At 33.4% G+C, this 21668-nt stretch overlaps 1 protein-coding gene across 1 annotated transcript; it reads right to left on the bottom strand.

Moving 5' to 3' along the window:
* Positions 1-4542: 4542 nt before the first annotated feature.
* Positions 4543-19825, bottom strand: LOC145307184 (uncharacterized). Its single transcript, XM_080149584.1, has 2 exons — positions 19746-19825; positions 4543-7480 (listed from the first exon to the last, which is right to left on the bottom strand). Exon 2 carries the CDS (start codon positions 7447-7449, stop codon positions 5113-5115), a length of 2337 nt encoding a protein of 778 aa, XP_080005710.1. The 5' UTR covers positions 7450-7480; positions 19746-19825; the 3' UTR covers positions 4543-5112.
* Positions 19826-21668: the final 1843 nt, after the last annotated feature.

The raw sequence follows: 21668 nt of genomic DNA, 5'->3' as shown, positions 1-21668 counted from the left end.
AACCTTCTCAAGACCTATGAAAAGCTTCACTGTAAAAGAGAATCCATCGGATGAGCAGTTACTGAGATCCTTCACTACAGACACACAAAAATACAGACATCCTATTAATTTTACAATCTAACCCGCTAGGTAGTTTCACATAGGAAGTCAGCCAATAAATATTCATTGGTTGGAACAAAAACAAGGGCTGGGTAGTTCTAATAGATATATTAGTAACATCATGGTTACCAATAGAAATGTAGAATTATAGATGTATAACCAATACAACTACCTGGTTCCAGTAATGTGGACCTTCTTCGTCTGCTACCAAATTGCATTCTGCTCTTATTTAGTGACTTGGCTGTGTTAATATTTCAGACGCTATTGGCTGATATTCAAATACCTAATTGAAAGACGGCACAGGGTAAAGTTACTTATATCTCATGCCCCCTCTATTCTTTTACTTCAATCATGCCATAGTTTAAGTTAAAGAGAGGTATTATCAATAAATATTCATTGGTAATTTTTTTCCAGTAATTTTTTTTGGCATCCATGATTTTTAAAATTAAGATGTATAAATAAGAAGCTACGAAATAAGTAGTTTCTATAACTTAATTTCTTCTAAATATTACAATAATGTTGCAGCTATTCTACACCAATATTGAACTGTGACATAACAAAAACTTGGACTTAAGAACCATCACAAGAAGGTATCTATGGGAAGGAAGGTGTTTATGGGATTTATTGACTTTGTTCACTGTGTTCAAGGGAGTCGATCTCAGTGCACTATGGTCTGAAATTGAACGAAATTTCAGTGAACATTTACATATCGTAATTGTTATCTTATCTTAAGAAAACTATGAAATATATTTTACTAGTGAAAATGGGGACAATGGAATGTATATAATACTGGTACCCAAAGTTTTATAAACAATTTTCTTATTCGTTGGCTCAAAAACTTTGGGTAGTAAACAAGCAGTAACCAATAAAATCCAGAGAAGTGGTAATTTTGTTTATCATCATTGGGGCTGTTCTTCCAATTAACGTCCATTGTCTTGTCCCAATCTTAAATGTATTTTTGGCCAATTTTAGACCTATGTAAAGTTTTACAGTTTTAAATTACTAGCATTTTTTACTAAGCATCTCGTGACAAATAGATATTCAACTAGCTTCTACTATTCAAACAAACCATTACACATTGTTAACTTTGCAATAGATAGCTGGATAGATGGGTAGATGAATAGATTGATATGAATTGATAAATTGAGGATTGATAGCTAGTTTAATATACAGATGTTTGGATTGATAGATAGAGGGATAGATTTATAAATAGAGGGATAAATTGATAGATGGAGAAATAGATTGACAAATGTTTGTCACACTCCTGCGTGTGTCCCTCTCCGACGTTTGGGACTCTTGCGTTTGACCACTCCGACGTTTGGGACTCCTGCGTTATACCACTCCTAAGTTTGTCCTGGAACCGGTAGATGGATAGATAATTGGATTAATAGATAGAGGAATGGATTGATAGATGGATAGATAGAAGGACTGGTAGATAGATTAAGGGGTGGATTGATAGTTAGAGGGATGGATTGATAAATATATGAATAGATTGACATAAGAATGGAGTGATTGATTTACATAGGATGGATTGATAATTCAATGGATGGATCAAAAGATATGGAATTAGATTGATAGATAGATATATAGATGGATGGATAAATTGATAGATGAATATTGGATAATAGATAAATTTTGGATAGAATAATGGATGTATTAATGGATATTTTAATGAATGAATGGATGGATTAAATATGTATCAATAAAATTTTTAAAGAGTAGCTTTAATATCTAAATAACGTATAAAAACAGCTTTTCTAAACCTCATATGTACATGATTCAATCTAACACTAAGTTATAAATAAAAAGCATATATAATAGTCATAAAAGTATATATTTAGAATAGCTGTTATTTTATTGCTTTTAAAGTTCATCTTTTTATATACAATTACATTTAGAATATTTATTTCATTAAATGAAACAATATACAAAGAAAATAAAGTTATGATTATTGTTTTGTTAGTATGTTAGGTTCAATTAGTACATATTATATTAATAAATTATTTAATAGTTAAAGATAGTATTACAAAGTACTTGTTTTTCAGTTATAAGCACGTTCGTTTGTTAGATCATTGGTTATCTTATTTGGTGGTTTATTTTTCACTTTTCACTTTGTGATATTAGCAAGTTTGATACATGGTTGAATTGATAAGTAGATAGTAAGCAGGGTGGAGGTTGGAGAATGTAGGGTGTTGGAGGGCCACAGTCCAAGATCTCTGTGGATTGTTGAGGACTTAAAAAATATAGAAACTACATTTTTTAAGGCAGCCGCCAGTCAGCTGCAAGAATCTTGTAGCAGATTTATCAAGCTTCATACAGGTGCATGAAAAAGGCCCAGCTACAAAGCCTTTAGTATCCAAATGTATAAAACAAATGGAGAGTTAGCATAAAAAGGAAAGAGCAATTGGGGAAATTCTGGGGCCGCAAATGATATCCTTCTTCACAGAGCAGATAAATATAAATATGAAAGTTGATACTGTAGGTTGCTGATGACATCTGTAGTACTTGGGTGGCAGGAGAGGGGGGTGGGGTGGGGTACACAGACACAACATAATTAGTCTCAGGTGACATCTTTGTTTTAGGACATTATTTAGGTTATTATTTGGAGAAAACTGTATATTCTTTTTATGCATTATATTTATATTTTTATTTATAAATATATTTATGCATAAAAACCACAGGAACCAGGATGAAATCTTCTTGATGGTGGTAAAGGCCAGTTTAGTTTTCATATTCACACAACAATGTCATATCAATTTCGCCCAGAAAGCTAATTACTGACAATTGTTTACACACTCAGTGCAAACCAGGGGAATACATGTATTGACATGTTTACCCGTTGACGGTATGATGCTAACTGTTTTATATACAATTAAATCCATAAAAATCATGTCTTTTTTGTGAAGCATCTAGTTTACAACTTTTACTGTTCGTCCGTCTGTCGTACATTAAGGAAGATGTTTCACTCAGCTGCAAGATAGAAGAATGACATTTTTGAAAGTAAAGCTTTTCCAAATTAGGGTAGGTCCGTCCGTCCGGTACGGTTAGCTCTTTTCGTTAACTATACATTTTAGAATATAAGTGAGGCATCCCATTCCCTATAATCAAATCTTACAATTACATTGAATATCTCAGAAACCTTACACAGTGCAAATGACTTTTGTGTCAGAACCTAAATTGGGACATTAGTTCTTCATAAAACCACTCCTGAAGTGAGTTAATTAGGATCATCTTACTAGCCAAAGTCATGAAATGTGTTTCTGTCTATCCAAAACTGAAGAATATATTTCTATCCATCCAAAAATTTCTAAAATTCCCACGAACAATTTCTCACACCAAAAACAAATCTTTAAAAAATCTTGGAAGATCAATCTTTAAAAAAAATTTAATAACTTTTTTTGCAGCGAAGCTAATATAAAATTTGGAATGTCACAATGTCTGTCAGTTTTTCTGCATGGGAAATATGAATTTCTTTACTGTTAATTAAGATATGAGATTAAAAATTTGTGTAAATATTCCTGTGACAATTAAACATCTGTTCTTTCATTCGTCAGTTATATTTACTTGGTTGCTATAAAAGATAAATAGATTCAGATCTTTTTAAAAACTGAGTTTTAGCTATTTGTTCTTTCTCATTTATGACGTTAAAGCATTTTAACAAAAAAATATTTCAAAAATTATTTAAATGAAGAATGGAAACAAAAAAATAATTTGATTTGAGTTATTTTGAATGACTGTTAAATGGAAGAATGGATTGATGAACGGACAACCAATACTTATATAATAGCCTAGCCTATAACAGTATAGACATGTTAGTGGTTAATTTTGGTTGTTTTGACCGAACACTAACACTTAGCGCGCTAAACTAATTTTGACCAAAGTCATTGGCAAAAAATTAATGAAGTAATTTCTTTAGCCAACAAAATAACAACATAATATAACTAGTGAGAATTTTAGGATTTTAGATATATAGAGAAATACATAGGAGCGAATCAAAGATTAAAAAGTAAAAAAATGAGTAAAAGAAGATAAATAAATACATATGAATAGATAGATGGCTAAAAGGATAAATTAAAAAGTAGGTAGATAGATAGATGGATAGACAAACGGATAAATAGATAGATAGATAGATAGATAGATAGATAGATAGATAGATAGATAGATAGATAGATAGATAGATAGATAGATAGATAAATAGATAGATAGATAGATAGATAGATAGATAGATAGATAGATAGTGTAGAAGTTTTGCTTATTAAAGCTATAAAAACTTCTTAAAAAATAAAGATAAAGAGATTTTAACGACCAGATAAACCTGTGACGTACTTACATTTGAAATTACTTTAGATATAAATCTAATTTATGCCTGTATTTATGATAATATTCAACAAAAGCAGTAGATAATTTCGGTAAACAATTTGTACAAATTTAATCTTAGTTAAATCTGAAATATATAAATTATTATGGTAGTATTTAAAAAACCAATCATTATCGACAATCACAGGCAAAGAAATATCACATAATATAAATCAACACTAATGTAAAAATAAACTACGATCATAAAAAATCACAACCACTTCCGTTGAAATATAAATTAATAATAAATTTACGTAGCATTTATCCCACATGGGTGAAGAAGTACACAGCGCAAATGCCGCATAAAATTATCTAATCACAAATGTCGTCTTCGTATTTTCTTATATCATTAAACGAACACATATTTCACAACACTCCCGCAACAAAAGATGAAAATACAAAAAACGACATTTCCTTATCCAGTTAGGTTCTTAAATGAAACCTCTACTGATAATAAGATTAATTATAGTATTGTATTTAGTTAGGTTGTAATGAAACCTGTACTAAAATAACATTAAATGACTCATATTTGCAGTTAGATTTACAATAACCTCTACTGACAAATAGAAATACATATGAATCTCTTGTAAAAACCATGACTTAATAAAGGAAATTACCAGTTAGGTTGTAATAAAACCTCTACTGGAATAAATTACCTTAATAATTAAGAACATCTTCCCACATCTGTATCTCCTTCTTACAAGGCAATAATGATCTGAGATCAAAATTAGCAGCCCTCTTCAAACGGGATGGAGCAGAATTCCTACCAGCATTACTGGATGTAGATGACCCAGATTGATAGCCGCTAGATGATCCATATTGTCTGCTAGTAGATGGTCCAGATTGACAACTACCAGATGGTCCAGGTTGACTATTACCAGAAGGTTTTGGTTGGCTAGATTGAGAAGATGCATAAGTAGACTTGGTTCTATCCTCAAGGACATTTAACATAGCAGCTTTACGTTTAGATCTTCTAGTGAAATAATAACTAGGATAGCATTTACGTTGACTGGCCCTCTTGTATTTAGCCTTCCTCTTCTCATTCCAGAGCCGATTTCTAGCCGTATTTTTTCCAGGTACCTGTCTGAAAACAGCTTGATGTATACCTGAAGGAAGAGGGTCATCAGATGAAGAATGGTGATTCACTAGATCAACTCTATGTTGCTGTAGCAGAAGATCAGCCTGTTCCACATTATCTTGAGCATGAAGATTAACAAACTTCCTTTCCTCAGTAACTTGCTGCTGCAACACATTTTCTCTAGAAAGAGTCAACAGGAATTCCAATCTCTCAACTCTCTTAGAATTGGTATAAAGTTTGTCAATAATATTCCTCAATCCTGTATAGACTCTGGGATTAGTCACCCAAAATACTGTTAGATCATGATTAGACAAACGATTCATATCATCAAAGAGATCTCCAATTAAATGAGGGTTTAGTCTTCCCCACTCAAGATGAGTATGAATGTATGGACGACTATCAAACGAGGATAGACGACAAACATCTTCAAAGACAGAATCAGTAGACATAACATTGGAGCACTGAGGGCTAGGCTGCAAACCATACCTTCCAGGCTTTAAAGGTTTGCCAGAATCATCATCATTACGGTAATGTCTTCCAAACATTATGTAAGAATAATCAAGAGGAGTCATAACATCAGGAGCCTTGCTAACAACGGAAGCCATTTCTCCAGACTTGATAAGATCCTCAATAACATGATACTGATTCCAGAACAAATAACGAATATGGTGAAGGTAGCGAGGACCACCATATTGCAAAGCAGGAACATCTATGCATAACTTGGCAAGAGCAATGATCTTTTCATCCTTCTCATTCAGAGACCTAGTCATAGAGAGTCTATCTCTCTCACATTCTGATTCAGCCTGTTGGTAACTAACGACATAAGCTCTTTTCAATGCTTCTGCAATGAATTCAGTAAACCAAGATATAAACTGAAGCTGAGTCAGTCTGAAAGAAGTCAGGACCACGACAGGATCAGGGAAACAGGTTCTAAGAATATGACCAATTAGAACATCATAAACACACGTAATCTTGTATAACTTCAGTAGAAACATATCAATATTCATCCGGAACATTCCAGAACGAGCATTACTTGTGTGCCGACAATTTTCTGTTTGAAAAGAGTTGCCAATAACCACACTTGATAAACTGAACAGACTATAATCATCCAATTTACAACCAGCAGTTACTGCAAGAGAACCCAGGTCAAAACCACGCAAATCCACAAATACTCCATACATCTCTCTGAGAAATCCTCTCAAGGTCAAGATGCTTCTATGAGTTTCATCTGAATAAAGAATTGGGAGCTTACCCAAAAACTTAACAAGTTCATCGTGAGGGACAACATTAGGATTGAATGTAATACGTTTAATAGTATCACTAATGTCCTCTTCAACAAATGGGAAAGCCACAGTAATGGCAGAGAACAGTCCATCAAACACAATGAAATGTGAAGGAACATCAATAAGATCCTCATCACTGTATTTGGAATAGTCTATGATCAATTCATCAGACCCCTGGAGAAGCAGCTCATACATGTGCTTAGGGATCTTGATAGTTAGCAAATAGAAAGGAAGTGAAGGAGAGTTAAGCTTAAGAGCTCTTCTTTCTTCCTGATTGCTCCAAAAGTCAGCAGATGACTCGCGAAAATCATCAACATTGAAGCGAGCTAGATTAAATATACTCATGTGCAGTCTAGCACTAGTATAACTTGTATCCAGCTTTGGTTGACACCAAGATTGGTGGTAATCCATATCCATGCGAAGAGCAGTCTTCAAACAACCACCCTCAGTCTCTATCCAATGATAATCTCTCTGAGAACGTTCTTCAACATCAGCGTAACTAGAGATAACATCAGAAAGAAATGCATCATAACGCTCTTTACAATTATACTCCCAGGCAGGGAAGAAAATCTTGTTGGTAAAATCAAAAGGATTATATCCTTTACATCTATACTCTTTGTAGAGAGTAGACATCTTGGCAATGGAATCCACCGAGCTGGAACCTCTGATAGACAACCATAATTAGATAATTAAGTAATTGAATTGGGTGAACAACTTACCCGTATTCATCTTAACTAGAAGATTGATATCTTCATTAAAATAATGAAGTGTTATAAAATGATGCTAAAAACAGGAAAAACATCTCCATCTTAATATCAATTTTAACCACCATACACATACAAAAACACTATATATGATTATTAACTATAGTACAGTATATATTAAATACAATATGTATACTTCTATATTTTTTTTTTTTTTTTTTTTTAAGGTCTTTTTTAATTTTATCTTTTTTTTTTTTATTTTTTATTAGTTTTATATTATTTCTATTAAAAAAAACAATCAATTTATCTTCTTTATTTTATCAAAAAACTCCTTGGAGTTTAGATTCAAATCATCAATTGAAGACACTAAACAGATATCTCTTACAGATCTGTTGACAACTGATAATTTACTGACACCATTAGGCAAGATTTGAGGATAGGAGATAATAACTCCTCGTCCTTCCTTCAGTATTTCTACAACTTTACCAATTTTCCAAACTTCCATTTTGGTATTAACATTATCCTTAAAACGAAAAACAACAATATCCTGAAGTTTTACCTCATCTGATTTGGACCAATTATCAGGTTTAGGTATCAAATGATGAAGCCTGTCAAGAAGAAGTTGGTACCAATAGCGTTGGATATCATGAACTCTTTTCAATAACTGAGTAGGTGAAGTACTTTCAGAAATGATCAATGGACCATGAATAGAGCGGTTATTAGCTCTACCAAGCTTGAATCGGTTGGGAGTAAGGAGCTCCCATCCAAAGTCTAGATGAGATTGGTTATCAGACCTAGCCATGGGGATATCATCAATATCTGATGACATCCTAGCAAATATTGTATCCCATTGAAGTGGGGTCATGGCAACAGCAGTGTCAATAGCAACCTTTTTGAGCATGTCTCTAAGAGAACGAATTTTTCTTTCAACACGACCTCTTGACATGTGGTTCTTTGCAATTGACGGAAGTATTTTTAAGCCTAATGATTCACGCAGCTGTGAATTTGCGTCTCGTAGAGACACTTCAAGCTTATTAAAGTGGCTGTGAATTTGCAAATAACGTTATATATATAGGTAGATAACTAACAATTGAAGATAAATCTTTAAAAATATTGCCTACAAAAATGAAATATATTTAATTAGATGAAAAACAATTTTCAAATTTTCTAAACAGAACGATACCGCGCTTACAATTATTATGAAAACTGAATAATAAATGCATTAAATACGAACAATTGCAGTGCATTTATAGGGAATTGTATTCAAAATAGATAAAGCATTGTGTATTTTTTTTAATGTCATTTAAAAGTAACACAACATGATTATCATTTTAATGATAAAAAAAGCAAAAAAGAAAATTAGTCGAAGTTCGAAAAGTAAAATGTTTTTTACCGGCACGACATTTTATTACCTCTCTTTCTATCTATCTGTCTCTCTCTCCATCTCTCTCTCTCTATCTCTCTCTCTCTCTCTCTCTCTCTCTCTCCCTATCTATCTATCTCTATCTCTCTCTCTCTCTCTCTCTACCTAACTCTACCTAGGTTAGTTTTAAATTAAAAATTATTTAATGTATAAAAAGATTATCATTCTAATCTTGTAATTTTATATTCAATTTTATTTAATTCACTAGCAACTTTTTTAATAAAAATAATATAGCCTAAAACCTTCGCTACAGACAAAAAAAGCTTACCACTTTATAAAATAGGATATTGTTAAATCTTTTTATTAAAAACTCGACATCCTTCTATTCTGTATTCAGGGAGAAAGTGGATATTTAGCTGTTTATTACATTAGTTCCCAAAGTTAATGACATTTTATTCGTTGAATAAATAACTCTGGGGACTTTTATTTAATTTTTATTGGTTGGTTCATTACTTTGTGTGTCCAAATGTTTAAACCACTAAATATAGTTTACAAAATGTGTAATTTTGTGTATATTTTCCTTTTGGATATCCATTAATTTATCGGCCATTGTCTTATGCCTTTAGTTCCCTGAGGTGGATACTTAAAACTTTGTCGACCACTTGAAGTCTTGATAGGTTTCGTGATTATATATGTTATGGGAAAAAAATCATTCTTAAAATAATTGTCTTGAAGTCTAGGTCTTTGAAGACAACACTTCAACAGGTGGGTTGAAGACAGGGCTTAAAGTGTGTTTATGTTACATGGAAGAGTGTGTGTAAGTGTAAGTTCAGGATAGCAAACAAGTAATTTTAGATATTTTTTTTTTTTAAATATCGGTCGTCCACTTAAAAGGTGTATTACAAAAATTACTTCACTTGATATCAAATAAATTTAATTGTCTACATGAAAGTAATTTAGAGTCACCTTAATAAAACAACTCCTTTCCAACCTAAAAGCCCGTCAAAACCTCGGGAATGGCAAAAATCGTTCAAAACTAGCGCCGTTAATGGGTTAAGTACATGGCTACTTTATGCTATTTCAGGATATTTCTGCTGATTGTAAAATTAAAAGGTATACTTTTATTATCAGTTGTTGTTTCCAAGGGAACAAAACTTTATTTTATTATCCGCTGAAATTATTTTAATATACAATATGATACATATTTAATTTCTCAGATTTTCTTTTTGAAATAAATTTTTAAAAAATTGGAAAGAAAGTTGTTAACTCATGTTTAAAACAAGAGGGGAGGAGGGAAGGAGGGAGGGGTTATTTAAACGCAAAAATACGCAAATAACGATAAATTATACTAAATCACTAAACCTATTTAAAGACACTTCAATAGTGTCTTCAAGTGCTTTTAAGAAGAGGTAAAAATCTAACCTCGAGCCTTCGAAGACTAAGTCGTCGAACGTGTCTTCAAGTTTTTTTAATGTTTTTAAGTATCCACCTCTGGTTAAGTAAGGTGTGTAAATATGTGGGGGGAGAGTGGGCGTTTAGGGAGAATGGGTGTGTGTGGGTGTGGGCGTTTGTGTGTGTGTGTGTAGAGCGTTGGGGGAGTGGGCTTTTTAGGTAGAATGAGAGTGTGTGTGTGTGTAGATTCGTGGGGGGGAGTATAAAGATTAGGGAGGAAGAGTGTGTGTGGAGAGTGTGTGTGGGTGTGTGTGTGTGTGTGTTAGGCTACGTAGTGTGTGTGTGTGTGTGTAGATAATTGGGGTGTGGAGAGTGTGTGTGCGTGTGTGTGTTAGGCTATGTAGTGTGTGTGTGTGTGTAGATAATTGGGGTGTGCCAATGTGTGTGTGTGGATGGATTATTACTAATCTTTCATTGACATAAAAAAAAGAATATTAATTTTTATGGAAATATTTTAGTAAAATGACTGAATCTTTTGCTAAAAGTGTGTAGCAAATATAGTATAGTTTCACTTTTTAAACCATTAAATTCTTAAATATTATTCTTTCTAGAGATTTAATCAATTTTTCTTTTGTCTTCATAGCAGTTCAAACATGCCGAAATTTAGTTAATCATTTTATAAAATAAAAGGAATTTTGTAATTACATTTTAAAGAAAGTTTGAAGACAAATATTAAAAGAGGTTTATTACAAAATTATTTCCTAAGTATTGATTTTTTTGTTTTTATCTGCAAGTAAAGAAATGGCTTATTTTCTTACAGTTTAATTGTTTCTCAAACTTTAACATTAACTTCGTGTGGAACTGATTTTGGAATTTTAATCTAATTTTTTTCTAACTTACTGGAACTTTTAAGAAATTATTCTATGAAAATTACTTAAAAAAGAAGGAAAGGTAAATAAAAATGAATTCTGAAAAAACTAATTCGTGATCTCTTTAAGAGAAGTCAGTTGAGTACCTTGATCAAGGTACAAAGCAGCAGGAACACCATGACGAGCAGAATGGCGTTCTAATGCAAGAACAATGTCTTGTGTTTCTATTCCCTCAAGTGCAAGAATACTAGTTGCAGAAGTCAAGATACAGACAATAACAAGTCCATAAATCTTTAGTTCTGGTTTGCGAGCAGTTTTAAAAGGTTTGCCTTTGAAACCATACACTATGTCACACATACTATGGTAGAAAGCAGGAACAATTTGGTATCTAGATTGGGGATGATTTCCCATTTCCAGCTCAAATGTTTTTCTTAGAATCAGTCTACATCTGGGACAGTGTTTACGCACAGCTAAAACAATTTTTCTGGCATTGCCAATAGGGAAGACAACCTTAGTCAATTCTCGCAATGTAGCCTCTGTGCCACTGTGTCTACGGACATTATGATGAATGTGCATCAGAATAGAATAGAAAAGTTCAGAATCTGAAGAAACAACAGGCAGTGATGAATGAATGTCCTGACCATCAAAGAAGATAGAGAAATCAAGATCCTCTGTTACAACCTGGTATCCTGATCTATACGGCTCTTATTAAAATAAATGCCATCTTTTAAGATAAAACCTTTAAGCTTTGCTGGAGGCAAGACTTTGGATAATCTAGAGGATTCCAGGCGAAAGAAATAGTCCTTTGATTCCTTCATGAGGAACTTATCATATTCAACTTGTATTCCATTAGTTAGTTCAATTGTAGTACACTTTTTGCATAGCTGGGAACGAATAATTCCCTTGCTTGTATGTACCTTGTGTTTCAGTGACCATATAAATCATTTACTCTGGACATGACTGAAATAGCCTTTGAGTAACCTGTTGATAGAATATCTATAAGTGCAGCACCTTTCCCAGATTGAAAGAAAACAGAAGAATGTGATGGGCAGGAACAGTTAAGGCAATGAAGATTCTCTAGTGACGAACCATGACAATCATGAATGGAGAAATGACCATTGGTTTCATGACAGCCATCACAATGTATAGCAGAAAACACAACATCTTGATTGTTCTGTGAAGGAAGACTTACTTCTGGAAAGTATTCAGTGCTTATTGCCTGGTTTTGCTGAGAAGATATTTGAATTTGTTCAAATGAAGTCAGTGGCATGTCCTGTTTGGGTTTTAACATCCATGAAAGCCCTGAATGCCAATCACTACTGTATGATATATCTTTGGGAGAAATATTGTTAGGCTTGGTGAGAAGATCAGCTAAATTAAGCTTACCATCAATGTGAAAAAGAGGAAGGCTGTCAGACTTGCCACAAATAGAGAAAATAAGACGACGAATCTCTGCAACACGGTTAAGACAATATAACCTGAGTCTCTTATTTGTGTTTTGACACCAGCTGAGGGCAACAGATGAATCTGTAACAAAGATTACATCAGTTACTAAATCCCCAAGAGCTTGCTTGACATCATAAGCTAGACCTGCAGTGATACGAATTGACTCAAGTTCATTTCTTGGTATACTCTCTTTCAAGAGCTTGCTTCTTGAAGCAAGAAGCTTACAACTAAATGAGCCATCAGGAAGTTTGACACCAGCATAGATACAGCCACCTCCTGCATTTTCTGCAGCATCACTAAGACATAGACGTCTTATATTTTCAGCAGGCACATCAGGTGGAAAAATGTATCTCTCAACCTTCATGTTTGGAATTTCAAGGAATTCCTGGAATTTAGACAGCCAAAAATCCTGATTTTCTTGTGACAATGGTAAATCCCAATCCATTCCATTCAAGAGCTGAAGACCCAGTTTTAGTTGGATTTTATAAGGTTCCCATTTTCCTAATGGGTCAAACAACTCAGCAGTCTTTGAAACAGCAGTTCTCCTTGTGAGGTCAACAGAATCAAGAATTTTAACAACATCAGATGGATCCCGGATTGGGAAGGGGTTGGGGGCCTTCATACCCCGTTTCTTCTTAGAAAAATTTAATTCTGTGAAACCAGGGGCAATAGAATCCTCCATGACATTCCATTTATATCCTAAAATTCGAATGAATTCTTCCTGGATCTCTTGACCAGATTGGATAATGAATTTAGGAAAGAATCCACCCTTTTGGAGAACCTCTGATACCTGTCTAATTTGTTCATTTACAATTTCTAGAGAAGAAGAACCAGGTAAAAGGTCATCAACATACATGTCAGAATGTATAACTTCAAAAGCAAGTGGATATTCATCCTTTAGGAGACGGGATAGCTCCTCTAAGGCATATGTTGCTTGGTTTGCACTGCTTGTAACACCATACCAACACCGAACAAGAACATAGACTTCTGGTGGAATATTTGGATCAAGACTAGTATGGAAAAGGAACAGCTGATATGTATAAGAGGATGGTTTAAGGTATAGTCGGTTATATAACTTTGAAATGTCAGAGCTCCAAAGATACTTCCGACATCTTGCTCTGACTAAAATATCATTAATCTTACGCATCCTATTTTCACCTTTAGCAAGACACAAATTAAGACCTGACATGCTAGGGTCTACCACAAGCCTGACCGGCGTTGTGGTAGAGTCCTTTCGCACTATGCGCCAAGGCATGAAGTGTGAGAATCTATTACCTCCTACCAGTGATTGGTGTTCAGGAGGAAGATCACTCAACTTCTTCAGAAATCCTTTCTCTATAAGGTCACTGTGAACGTTACGGATCTCATCTTTAACAGAGTCAGGAAAGCGACACTGAGATTTGTAAACACGATGAGCCTGAGAGTAATTGTCATTACCTCCATGTTTTTCTGAAAGATATTTATCTGGATCCTTGATAAATGGCAAGTCAACTTCAACCCTTTCCTTTTCAAGATTAACATGCACAGATGCTTTAATTTGCTCCTGCTCAATTTTTTCATTTAAAGAGATCATTTTGAGGCGATTGGAGGAATTACATTTGCATTTTTGGCATTGATCACACCGGTAGTTGATGGTTTCGTCAATATCATCCTCATCAAGGTAATCTCTCTGTTTAGACAATGGAATCTTAGCTTTGTAAGCATAAGAGGTAGCAATGCAGATACAGTGATTAAGAGGACAGTCAGCAGAACTAATAGCTTCTTCATCTTCAACAGGTTTACCAGCCTCTGTAAAATCTTTACAAGTAAGAGGAGTTGGAAAGAAATCATGACCTGAACAAGACTTTTGAGAATAGTCAAGAATTGGATCAGCAACCAAGTGCACACCATGCCCAGTGTCAACAAGATTTGGTTCCAAGTTGCTCATGATAGAAGGATACAAGGAATTTCTATACTGAGAAATAGCCTGAGTGAAGAAAACAGTCATGAAATTTACACTGCCATTAAAACGTTTATTGACAGCAGTGAAAATCTTGCTGGGACCACCATAACAATATCTAGATCCATGAGCATCAATAAATTGGCTTTTGTAGATACCTACACCATTTGGAATGACAAAAACACACTCCGGTTCCATTTCAGAAGCCTTTAAACCAATTAGAAGTTTGACTCTATCTCCTCCAATGTAAGGTGGGAGTTTAGTTTCAAGGGGAAGGTTGGAGTGCTGCATTGCTTCAGTATTAAGCTCAGCAAGATCATACCTTGGGAAACTAGAGGTAATGGCAGACATGCCTTGTGCAATGATTTCATAATATTTGCCCTTAGAATTAGGGCCTAAAAAGGTTGAGTATGAACCATACGAAGTCCATATGTTACCTCCACTAACAACTCCAATAGCAGCAGGTTCTTCATTAACAACCTTGAAGGATAACTCCTCAGCCAATTGACCTTCTACAAGGTGCTGATTGGCTCCTCTGTCAAAGAGAGTTAAGACGTGCCGACCCTTAATGTTAAGGGTCTGCATAACTGCAATACTATCTTCATAATTTTCTTTGACACACTCAATATCAGAAGAATCTTCCTGATCACCAGTGCAGGTGTTAAAGACAGGAGGAGATTCACTAGGATTCATTGGGCGGGACAGTGATTTAGGTTTTGGAGCAGATTTTGATGAACTTAGGACCTGGAAGTGCGAAGCTAGAATGACAGGTGTTTTAAGAAGAGATGACTGAAAGCCAGGAATGTACTTTTCCAAGCCTTCAAGAAGACTGGCATTGGATGGTTTCTGATGCTTATCTGAAAAGCAAAAGAGGACACAGAATGGTATTCTTGGTCTACCTGGTTTGCTTTGGATTCTACAATCATTACAGACAAGAACATCAGGAACTTCATTATTCCCACATGTCCTGCCCTTGCATAATTCAGAGGATTGTAAACAAGTGGAACAATATCTATACCTAAACTTCTTTTTAAGCTCAACACGCTCCAGTGGGGTTTTAAGAAAAAATTCTCTACACTCAGCAATGGAATGCTTGTGGTTTGGGATAAGACATGGAAACTTGGTTTTACTTACCGGCTTAGGAGGCTTGGCTTCTTTTCTTTCAAATAGAGCCTGATTTGGTCCAATAGCCGAAGTGTAAGTAGAGTGTGAATCATTAGAATCATCAGACTCATTGCCAGTTTCATTGGCATGAAAAGTTTTCACTTGTCTAGCCCTTTCTGGTTCTTTCTTAGCCTTAGAAGGTGGAGCAATGTTAGCCTTGGTACGACAAGATCTATCTGCAAGTTGGTAAGCCTCATTGACAGAATTTAGAAGAAGCTTGAAAGCAGTCCGTCCCTTTATGCGAATGGTATCTTCATTACATCTATCCATTATCTTAAAGAATTCATTTTTAGCATCCTGGGGAACAAGAGTTAACAAATGATGCAAAAAATCCTGAGAATAGATGTAGGACTCTACATCCTCATTGTCTTTTGCACTAAGCATGGAGCTGATTTTCTCCAGAGTGCTCTGAAGTTTTCTTAAATAAGAAAGTGATTTGACAATGTCAGAAGAGTCAGGAATGTGATCCTTTGTTACAGGTGAGAGCAGATTGTGCATTATTGTTTTAGGATCTCCATACCTGTGTATGAGAGTCCTTTTCATTGCATCATAATCATTCTTAAACTTTGTGGTTTCCTCCTGTAATACTGGGCTCAGGAATTTGTTGTAAAGAAGAAGAGCTCGCTCATGATCAAATTCAAAGTCCTCAGTGGATGCTTCAAATCTCTTAAGAAAATCAAAGATGTCTATGTCTGAATTATTATCAAAGACTGGGATGGTATCATAGAGCATGTTTCCCTGTGATTTTCGAGAAGCACCTTTAGACTGATACAACTCACGAATTTTTGATGTCCACTTAATGGCATCACTTATAACATCTGAGACTCTCTCTCCAAAACTGTAGGAAAAACCTGGAGTTTTGCAATAATCTCTTAATGCACGATTAAGATCTCGTGTTTGCATTTCAACAGCAACAACCTTGTTTTTGTGAAGATCAAGAATATCATGCTTGGATAGCTCATCACTGATTGAAGGGGAGAGAAGATTTACTAGACCATTCATTTGATCTTGGAGAAGTTTACCCTGCAGATTAAGTGTACTGACTACACTACTATGCACAGAATTGTTATCATCATTATTAACAGATATGTTTCCATGATGAACCGGCCTATTCATGAATTCAACCTGGGGACTGATGGGTTTGAAATTATGTTGTCCATTAAATGCAGGGGGGTCGGAACCCTTATTGCCATGAACATGACCTGCATTGGAATCCAACCAATTACTAACTCTACCTTGTGTATTAGCATTATTGCCTGTAGGACATACAGGCGCTGTGCTATGAATAAAGTTCTGATTTCTAATATTAGAAGCAGACTGAGTTAAAGGATTAATTGGTGTTTGGGAATTATGTACCCCTGGTCCTGGTGGAGAATACTGATGGAATTCAGGATTGACTTCCTTAGATTGTTTTGATGTAGTCAAATTAATCATGTTTGATTTGAAACTATTGAAGTCAGCACGAAGGGAATGAGCATTGCTAACAATCTGAGTAGAAAGTGCACGAATGGATTCCTGATTTAAGGAGATACCTGTACTTACATTGAGTAGGTTATCTACCTTATTATTCAGGAGTTCTACCTGATCCTTTAAGCTGGAGAAATCCTCTGATTGAGGGTTAGAATGAGCAGAGTGTTTAGATTCTAAATCTGTTAACCTGTGTTCAATAGAAGATAATTGTTCAGGTAATGCATTCAATGATTGAATGGATGAATCAATTACATCTACTCTACTGAGTAATTCATTGGGTGAATGTTCTAGTATCCCTACTCTCTCACTGATTAAACTTAATCGTTGTCCCAGTGATTTTAGGTGAAATCTGTCTCCTTCCAGAGCTGTCAGTCTACTAATAATTGATTGGTCTGTACCCCGTGAAACATTGGCATGTAGTGTGGATGTGAATCCATTGAAATCAGACAATGAAGTTTCACTGGCAACAGCAAGAGACCATTTCAGTTTGTGGGCTTCTAGCTAAGAGCTAAGAGAAGAGAATTTAGTTATCAAGCGTTGATTATTCAATTCTGAAGCCTTTATTTGACCTGGGGAGACTAGTTCAAGAAGAGCATTATAGGTAGAATGTATACGACTAGACCAATCTGGTTCAGATCCAAGATTGGTACCAAAGTATGCAACATGAATGGAGAGCTGATCAAAGTAATATTCAAGACTCTGTGCATTCTTGACATCCTTTATGTCAGGAATCTCTGGAAGGGTAGTCAATGCTGTTCCAGCACTATCAATGAGAGGGGTAGTCATATAATTATCTCCACTGGCACTATTGTAATTAGGTGGAGTAAGAACTGATGTGGACCTAGAGAGTGATTGATTCGGGGTAGAAGAAACAACCTTACTACCTGTAGGTGTAATCCCAGATACTCTTATATCAGGTGGGTTTAATCGCCTTACATTCTGTGGATTAGTAATACCACTGTGGGGCGTACAGCTAGGAGAAACTGAAGAACCTGCAGCAGACCTGAGGGTATTACGCCTGGAGCGAGGATTATCATTCATCTTTCCTCTGTTTTCAAGAAGCAATCACACAATCTTTTAGAATTAGGTAATCCAATTACCTCTATTCTTTAAAGAACTTAGCATTGAGAACACAACTGATTGAAGACAAATAAAGCCTGTTGAAGTAAACTTTAATTTTATTGTTTAAACTGTAGTATGTGATAATCAGGAGCACAATTATATTAAAGTATTATATGTAATACTTTATTCAATTTTTTCTCATCTTAATTATATTATCTTAAGTGTTATATTTAACAATAATTAGCTGTTGTTGAAACTTGTGTAACCTTTAATGGATTATTTAACTAATATTTAATAAATAGAAAACTGAATTGGGTAATCAAGTTACCTATATTCATTTAAATCTAGTGTCAGTTATTTGTTTTATATTTATTTTACTTAGGTACCTACTGATGCGTGTAATATTTTTTAATATTTAGGAATGAAGTTTTTTCCTTAATTATATAATATTACTATACAAGGTAAATAAGCTAGATTATAATACTAATATCAAATATTCTATATGAGAAAAAATATTATATAATATGATAATGCAATTAAACTTGGATTAATAAAACTGAGTTTAAATGACTGAGTATAATGAGTACATGATAAAGTGTACAAATCTTTCAATACCTTACCTACCAAATTAGGCAGGGGATAAAAATTAAAAGGGGGGGGGGAAGGGTTAATAAACCATGTTCCAGATATTTAGTTACCACTTTTTTCTTAAATCTTTACCACTAAGCAAGTAAAATGCATGTATAGAGGCTTAAAATAGAGCAGAAATGGTAATTGATGTTTTAACACAAGCAAGAGAATGGGTTCTGCATTAAACCCCTTTCTCAAGTGTATAGTTTCCACCCAGAGTTATATGGGGGGGGGGGGGGAAAGGGTAACAATAACCCTTTGACCTAAACCTAAATCCCCTAGTAACAATAATGAGGTTTTGACACGAGCAGAACTGCATAAACTTATTGAGGTTTGATCACGAGCAAAATGCTAAAGTTTGATCGAAGTTCTAACATGAGCAGAAGTGTATAAACTCAATAGAGTTTTAAAAACGAGCAATGGAATAGGTTCTACATAAAACCTTTTTCCTTAATATAATATGGCTCTGTTCCTTTAAACTTAATCCCTTAAATAACAATAAAGGGGATGTTTAAATTTGAGCAGAAATAGTGGTATGCACTTAACAATATTATAACTATATTATATAATTCACTAACCTGTAATGAGAATGAATAGTAACATAGAACTCAAGTACATACCAGCAATTGGTGGCGCATTTTTAATAAAGATGAAGATGTCTTTTCAATTAAAAAATGCTAATGAATTTAAAGTTAATGAACGAAATAGTATAAAAAGGCACGCACGCGATTTTAAGATCGTTTTTCACTATTAAATTTGTACTGTAGAAGTTTTGCTTATTAAAGCTATAAAAACTTCTTAAAAAATAAAGATAAAGAGATTTTAACGACCAGATAAACCTGTGACGTACTTACATTTGAAATTACTTTAGATATAAATCTAATTTATGCCTGTATTTATGATAATATTCAACAAAAGCAGTAGATAATTTCGGTAAACAATTTGTACAAATTTAATCTTAGTTAAATCTGAAATATATAAATTATTATGGTAGTATTTAAAAAACCAATCATTATCGACAATCACAGGCAAAGAAATATCACATAATATAAATCAACACTAATGTAAAAATAAACTACGATCATAAAAAATCACAACCACTTCCGTTGAAATATAAATTAATAATAAATTTACGTAGCATTTATCCCACATGGGTGAAGGAAGTTAAATATATTTTTACCTTAATTATTCAAAATTGTAGAAGAATGTAGATCTAAATATAAGATTTATCCTTTTTTCGCGAAGAAAGTGAGCCTTATTACCTAAAGAAGTTGTATCAACTTTTTTTTTTATAGCTAGCCGGTGCTTTTAGTAAGTAGTAGATGTAAAATTTTTCATAGAATTCAAATATGCAATCGGTTTTTTTGTAGACCTCTTATTTTTTAAGTAATTTAAGTTTTTTAAAAAAATAATTAAGTCGGTTTTAAGGTACTAAAACGCAACAAAATAAAAGAAGAAAATGGTCAGTAAGAACAAAAATAGTAAGATCTTTAATTTGACACCTTACTTTTAAAATTCTGTTGAGTAATTATTGAAAAAATCTATTTTTTTAACCTCGGTATAATAAAAACTTTAGACCTAAATATTTTCTCAAACAGACATAAAAAACATGGGTTCATATATACCATTAGAATCAGAAAAATATTACGAATCCATTGTAAGCAAAATTGAAAAAAATTAAAAAATAAAAAAATTACAGAAATGGCCAATTATTTTTTTTGTTCAGACAACACTATTGTTTTCCCTTTTTTACCCCCTCTTTACCCCCTCTTTACCCCCTTCCCATTTTTATACTCAATTGAAGAATTAAGACGTTGCCTGTACAACATAATATGATATTTTCATATAATTCCTTTTATTGTAGTTTATATACTATATTGTAAACTTTTTTTTCAATTTTGCTTACAATGGATTCGTAATATTTTTCTGATTCTAATGGTATATATGAACCCATATTTTTTTATTTGTGAAATAATAAAATTAAGTTCAAAGTTTTTATTCTCGTGGGTTTAAAAAAATCGATTTTTTCAATAATTACCTGACAGAATTGAAAAAGTAAGGTGTCAAATTAAAGATCTTACTATTTTTGTTCATAATGACCATTTTCTTTCTTTTTTTTGTTGCATTTTAGTACCTTAAAATCGACTTAATTTTTTTTTTTTTAAACTTAAATTACTTAAAAAATAAGAGGTCTACAAAAAAACCGATTGCATATCTGAATTCTATGAAAAATTTTACTTCTACTACTTACTAAAAGAACCGGCTAGCTATAAAAAAAATAGTTGATACACCTTCTTTAAGAAAACTAACATATAATTATGTTAATATTAAATAATACTTAAAATTTCATAGGTAGGTAATAGAATATTAAAATCAATATAAACAAATAAGTACCTACCTACTATAAACATTAATAAAATGTAAAGTATTATATAAACCTACATAATTATATGTTAGATTTTATAAAATAAAATAAAATAATCAAAAAACTCCATAGGGAGAGGAGGGAGGGACATCTTTTAAAATAAAACTGAAATAAAGATATTTTATTAAATATTAAATCTATAATTGAAGAAGTACATTTAATAGGTATACTTACTAAATAAAATATCTTAAGAATTATATTAAGTTATTAGTTGTCTTATTATGTATTTTAAATAAAATATGACATGAATTGGCTAGAATTTATTTTAATTTGCGGTGGAAAAATATATTCAACTTCACTTTATTTTTACCACGTGTAAAAATGAAATGAAAGTACACAGCGCAAATGCCGCGTAAAATTATCTAATCACAAATGTCGTCTTCGTATT

Source organism: Acartia tonsa, chromosome 1 (assembly GCF_053477335.1).
Source record: "Acartia tonsa isolate MP-2025a chromosome 1, ASM5347733v1, whole genome shotgun sequence".
NCBI lineage: Eukaryota > Metazoa > Arthropoda > Copepoda > Calanoida > Acartiidae > Acartia > Acartia tonsa.
This window is presented reverse-complemented; position numbering and strand designations above follow the sequence as displayed.

Coding starts and splice junctions, on each gene's coding strand:
- LOC145307184 (XM_080149584.1), bottom strand. CDS start 7,449: ATGTCTACTCTCTACAAAGAGTATAGATGTAAAGGATATAATCCTTTT.